Source organism: Nestor notabilis, unplaced genomic scaffold (genome assembly GCF_000696875.1).
Source record: "Nestor notabilis isolate BGI_N333 unplaced genomic scaffold, ASM69687v1 scaffold664, whole genome shotgun sequence".
Taxonomy (NCBI): Eukaryota; Metazoa; Chordata; class Aves; order Psittaciformes; family Psittacidae; genus Nestor; species Nestor notabilis.
Window position 1 is genome coordinate 114,063 of NW_009924990.1, and position 6,806 is coordinate 120,868.

General features: G+C 35.3%; 1 protein-coding gene across 1 annotated transcript in view; it reads right to left on the minus strand.

The window, feature by feature from the left end:
• The window catches only part of PDE11A (phosphodiesterase 11A), a 114,303-nt gene extending 107,935 nt beyond the window's left edge, over positions 1–6,368 (minus strand). Inside the window, exon 1 of the mRNA XM_010012826.1 lies at positions 6,216–6,368. Within this exon, the coding sequence (XP_010011128.1) occupies positions 6,216–6,311 (96 nt within the window). The 5' untranslated portion in view covers positions 6,312–6,368. The remainder of the gene's footprint in view (positions 1–6,215) is intronic.
• Between the last annotated feature and the right edge of the window lie 438 nt (positions 6,369–6,806).

Sequence of the window (6,806 nt, forward strand, 5' to 3'; positions counted from 1 at the left end):
TCCCAGTAAGACCCCAGACACCGTCATCACTCTCACTACCATGCAACACCAGAACCAAACCCCAGTCCCCACAAAAAAAAAACCCATGAAAATCTTCACTGAACTCTTCTATTGAGAAATGCTTCCTGATGCCAATCTGATAATTTGCTTTTTGATATGATAGCACCTAGAGGCCTCAAACTGATAGCAAGGATTTAGTGTAATATGTACCATGATCACACAGCAAAGTAGCCCCTGAACCTAGGAAAATGCACATTTTAAAAAAAAGTTCACTAGAATATCACTACAAGACACATTAGACATGTTTCCATACCTCAAAAATGTCCGATTCAAATGTTAACTGTCAGAGGTACTGATACAGATACGTTTTTGTTTCAAGCACATTTATAGCGCTCTGTAATTAAAAAGAAATCCAGACTTTCAGCTTAACTTGAAAGCATGACTGAATGCCAATGGCAGCATGCTTAGAACTAGGTGATCTTAAGGTCCTTTCCAACCCAAACCATTCTATGATTCTATGTATACAAGACAAAGTCCATTCAAGTATTTATCACTGCAGTTATTTGGTGCTGTTGGTTACAAACCAGTGGTGTGAAGCTGCCTTGATAAAGCAAATATTCTAGTGACAAATTGTTTTAAACTCCCCCAGAAAGAGAGCTCAGTTACTGTGATTTATTTTGATTTAAATTTGTGTAGCAAGTACTTTTGGAGAACTGTGCCTAATAGACCATTAGAGTTTTCCCAGATAGTTGTAGCGCCTCAGTACCTTCATCCTTCAAATGTCTTTGTTATTTTCTGCCCTCTTTCAGTGAATTTGTCTCTTGCATTAGGACATAAATGACATATGGACCACATGATACCTTTGAAGATTATGCCAATATTAAATACTAGCTTTAGGAGTCTCACTGCTATGCAGATTTTCAGAGAACCAAAGTGGATGTTAGCAGGAGGCAATTACATACTGCAATATATGAACAATATTCTTTACGTAATTTCTTTCTTATGTTCCTTTCTAGTGTACTCATCAAAATAATTTTCAGGGGACTTCTTTAGTAAGTTCCACACATTCACAGAGCTGGGGGTCATCATTTCCACAACAGTTGGAGATGCCTGTTTGTTCTGGATTGCTCTCTTCCCTAGTAGTTTTATTTACAGTTGGTTACTTGCGTAAGATAAAGAAACCATACTAACTGACTTTGAAATTGCTACCTGCCAGTGTAACTCTAAGCCCATCATGCAAAACCACAGAAAAAACAAATTAGTAGGTATGACAAAATCCTTGTAAGTCATTCATCAGTATGGTAGATCCGGTATAGAATATATTTAAGCCTTAACAAGTACGGACCAAGAAATGCATATTAAATTGGGCAATTTAGAATCACAGAGCTGAAGAATGTAAGAAATAGAAATGTAGAAGCATAAGAGAATTGTATCTTCAAGTCCCCACAAACAAAACATACACCAGCTGAATCCTGGAATCCATGTATATGTATATATATTTCTTAATAAAACTGTCCACAGAGCAGACAACCAAATCCAGTTCTTCCTTCCCCCTCCCAGGAGATATCTCACTGCATCCAACCTACTGCTTTTCAGTAAGTCAAGCAGAATTTAATTCAAGCTGGCTGCACTGGCTAGTTTCCCTGCAGTCAATTCACTTTTGGGCTAGGAGGACATCAGAGCTAGAGAGAAGCAGGATGCCAGTTTAAGTGATGGTGGAGCTGCTTCTGCTCTTTGTTAAGCCTCTCTGATGGAGAATTAGATTTGTTTTGGTACTGCATCCCAGCAGACTCTAAAGGGCATACAATAATCTAAACTACAGACTGTCAAGATCCTGTTAGGCTGAGTTTCTCACCAGTCATGGAACAAGTATGAGTCACCAGCAAACAGCACAAATACTTAAATGAATCTTTAGGACAGTACTGGGGATGCATGCAGGCTGCACAGTTCTTTTTAAGGGTTTTAAGTTTTAATCTTCCTGCTCTATGTCTGTGCAGATGAACTGGTGACCTCATTTGAAAAATACATGTAAAAGGGCATCATAAGCCTAGTTTTTCCAAAAAGTTACCAATTACAGAACATACTTGAATAGCAATGGCTGCTATACAAAAGTAAGAAGGTATTCTACTATTGTTTGTATCAAACTGTAAATCTCTGGAATCAGTCTGTTCAACTGAGCCACTGATGTTTGGGAGACAAAACACATTGTGAGAAAGAACATTTTCTTTCATGCTGGTGGCATGCAGTTCTGCACTTAAATAATGAGTTGGCTGAAACTTCCCTTACACCAAAAGGAGAAAAGAAATTTGGCACTGGGAAACAATCACTACATGTGGAAAATTCACTTAGACTCATTATTAGTGCTGTGCTATTATCACCATGATCAGAGATGTAAAAGAAAAACCTGAAAATTTGCAATGAAAATCAAAACTAGAAAAACATTGAAATCTACTGCTCCATTTTACATATTGCAAAATATAAACTTGGTTACAGCTTGGGAGCATTAAAAACTCCTCAAATCTTAAATATTTTATTTGCTTTTAACTTCCTGAAAATAACTAAGAGTACATGAAAATGATACTAGCATCTACTTGATTCTAATTGAAAACGTAATTCTTAGTTTCCTATTGACTCAAGACAGTAGTGCCCCCAAGTGACATTTCATTATAGAATATAGTCTTGTAGCTTTGTAAAAAAACCACAGTCCAACCCAGACTATTTTAATGGCTTCACACAATACTAAGAGAGGATAGATACTTGTAAACACCAGTCAGACTTAAATGACACTGACATTTCTTTGAGAGGGCTTGGGAGGGAGGGAGGAGTAATTTACATTTTCATTTTCTAACCATTCTGAAGCTGCTAATTATTGGAAATTGTAACATCAACATAAAGCTGAATTTGCATCTTCTGCCAGCTATTCATCAGGCTTTTCTGCACAGATCTCCACAATATCCTAGCAGGTATTTTCTTATTTTGAGAAGGATTTCCCAGTTTTGATTGGCTCCTTCCCTCACAACCACATTTACTGATACTATGGTCCAAAAACAAACAAAAAAAAAAAAAAAAAAAAAAAAAATCAAAACCAAATTTGTTTGCTAATCGTGCAAGATGTTCTGCTGGAATTATGAGCTTTCTTGCTTCCCAGAGGTATATCATGCTTTCTAGGTTATCAGTGAGTGAAGAAACCTTAAAAGCACAGTTTTGGAAATAATAGGACATGATCTACTAGGCCTCATTAAAGCTAAAATCTATTACAGGTCATGATAATGGTTATGTTCTCATTTATTTTTCCATAAAATCTATATGTCAGAACCCATTTAATATATTCTTGAAGAGTTCTAACACACAGGCTTACACCTATAATAATAATGACTAGCGAAAATAATATAAAAATGGCAAAGTACAGGCAACTTACTGATTTGAGATAATAATTAGCAGTCACTGAATGGAAGCAAATTGACATAGCCTCAGCACTGGCATCAAATATTTACATTAATATTTTTACATTAATAATATCAAATATTTACATTATCTGTATTACACATGTACATGTAATACACACATGTAGAGTTGTTTTGCTAGTTGATAATCAAATGTAGTATCTGTGAAAAAGGCTGCATTTTAAACAAAGTTCCCTTTACACAGACACAGAGTGCTAATGAAAAGTGCAGAAAAATGCCTGTTCAGAGAAGGTCTAATTTTGTTTGTTTTGCATTCAGATACCCATTGAAGCATTCACTGCCAGATTTGTACCATATGCTAGTAAATCAATATTCAGCATCCAAGATTTTTAGGAATCAGAATTAATTCAGAAGCAAATCAATGGCTACAGAAGTTTAGATATCTTATACAGAAACAATTTTAGAATTACTGGGTCACTTCAGATGTCTGAAACAGTAGCGTCTGAAAATTCAGGGTTATTTTAAAAATTACTTAAACTAAATCACTATGCAGAATCAGTTACACTGACTTCTTGCAGAAACAGAAATCAAAAGCAAGTTATTTATGTGGAAAAAGTTTTTATAAGTTTTTCACAGAAAATTTGTCTTTATTGTAGTGCTAGAATAGGTGATCCTGCCAGAGACAGGACTTTCTTTCTTGTTACTCAACATGTTTAGAAGAAAAACATCTAACCAAAAGATGATGCCAGATACACACACACAGAGCAATGAGTATTGTTCTTACAATTAATTTTTCGATTTTATAAAATTAATAGTATTGGTCTAAAGAGTAAACACAGTTAGTTGGGATTTATAAAAGTTTTTTAAAAGTTCACTCTACAGTATTGTGTATAACTGGGAAGCTGAACCACCTGCATTGTTAGCCTATTAAACTATAAGCTTGCTTACTGTCAGCCTAATTTATCCTCCAATCCTTTTGTTGAATGTATTTAAAAAAAATACTATAATCCAAACATGTCTATTCTTTCAACTTACAACCAAAATGGCTAGGTCTTAATGAGAACCTGAAGTTTGAAACTGAACAAGAGGTTAACATCAGATCAGAGTATGATATAGGAAAAACACCAATATCAAACAGTCATATGCAGCTGGCAAGGTGGCTCTTCATGTGTAAGTAGGTGTTGCTAGGAATAACTGCTGGAAGAGCTCCACTTGGTAGGAAAGTTGTGATATGCTAAATAATCTAATAAAATTATAAATAAACATTTGTTCATAACTGTGTCTATTTGAAGACATCTGATAACTAATACAAGGTATAAAAACAATTGGTACTCCTTTTTTACTCTCAACTTTTATGCAGCCACTTATTAACATTTCACTTGTCAAAGATTTTCCTACCTGGACTGCAGAAAGTTCCTTCACATACTGAAATCTGAAAAAGGCAATCAATTTTGAAACACTCCCACTGCACAGCAAACCAGGGTATAATTCCATTAACAGACATTATTCATATAAAGGTTCATATTCTTATTCTCACCAAACAATTTTTTTCAAACTATGTAGTAGTTACACACAATGCTCTAAATATGTTGCTGTAAACATATAACCAAAAAAAAAAAAAAAAAAAAAAAAAAAAAGAAAAGTAACAGCAACTTCAAGAGGTACTCAAAAATACAATTACTATGGTTTCTATGGCAGAGGAGTTTGATTTATGCAGTATTTCACACCATTTATAAGCCACTGTTAGTTTAGCTTTATAATGCACTTTGTTCATGTCAAGCTATCTTTCTAAAAATGATCTCCATCTATTTAGATGAACCAATGTGACAAGATTTCCCCCTTCCAACAGGCATTACTTAATCTCTCTTTTTGTCATAGCACAGAAATGTCAGCACACATGTAACACACCACCAATGGCTCTGCACCAAATATTGACTGCCTTTGAATCAACACACAGAGCTTTTGGGGGCTTCTAACTACACTTCGGCCAAAAATGAGATTCAATACTATTTTAATACACAGAAGCGCATTTCCCTATTATATGCTTGAAGGAGACTCCATTTCTCTCTCCTGGGCAGAGTGCACTGCTGTTCTGTCCATCCCCAGCTTACTGCCCTCTACCATTCTCTTCCCCAGCCATCTTTTGGCTTTGCGAACATCACTCCCCCACGTTTAGGTGAATACATCTTCTTCAGCAGCACCATTTCCTATCTTCCCCACTTCCTTTAATTCAAGTTCCTTCCTTGTGGCTCCCTCTGTTCTCCCGCCTTTTCAGCTCACTTTACTCTCCAGCTTTCACTTCATATACACATCAGTGTCCCCTTCCTGATCTCTTTGCCATTTTATGGATATTTGCAAGTCTGCTATATTTTAGACTAGCATGAATTGCATATAGATAATTTCCTCTAAAATAAAATTTCTTTTGTATATGCTACAGGCATTTATCTGATGGAGAACACTAAAAGAATATGGTGATTTTTAAACTCAGCAAGCTTAGGACTGTCTCTGTGACAGTTTTCTCCCATGAACTTATTCTTACAGGTAAGTTTGCGAAAATTAGAAGTCTTGCTATTAAGGTCTACTGCATGAAAAAAAAAAAAATCTACATAAGATTTAGAGACCATTAAGTTGAAGCATCAGCCACAAGATCAACAACAGAAATGTACATTTTATGTTAAGGACTTATAAAAAAGCCATCATTAATGCAAGCACTGTACCATTTACTTATTTGGATTAAGTATCTTTAGAAGAGTTTACCAAGTCACATAAGAAATTTGAAAAAAAAAAATACAAAAGTAAAAGTAATCTTACTTTTTCATCATCATCAGAAAAAGGGGCACCACCGGGAGTCTTATTTATTGCTTGGGCAACACCAATAATCTCTCCATCACTGTTTCTTATGGGCATGCACAAGAGTGACTTTGTCTTGTATCCAGTCAGTTTGTCGATCTCATCATTAAAGCGTCGATCCTTCAAGAGAAAATAAGGAAGCATTAACACGCATGTTGTACATCTACATTTTCTTCAGGTAGTAAAGTACTTTATTTTCTCAACATTTTATACAGTATTTTCAGTAGTGTTATGTGGTTGCTTTGTTATTACCCCGTTCTTTATTAGCTGTTTTTTCTCAAGTAAGGTACTAAGAAAAATAATTTTCTCAAGGACCAGTACGAGGTCTACCATTACATAATTTTCACTGAAGTCCCACATTTATATCCTCAATTAGAAGAATGACCTGCCTAACACATACTACCAAAGCAGCTACCAGGACAACATGGAAGAAATGAAGACAAATTAAACATAGGAAAGTAAATACAAAAAAGAGAAAAAAATGTGATAAAAACTGCACAACACACTTTGGGCCCTGAAAAACCACAAGCTCCTTACACCCATGACTCAACA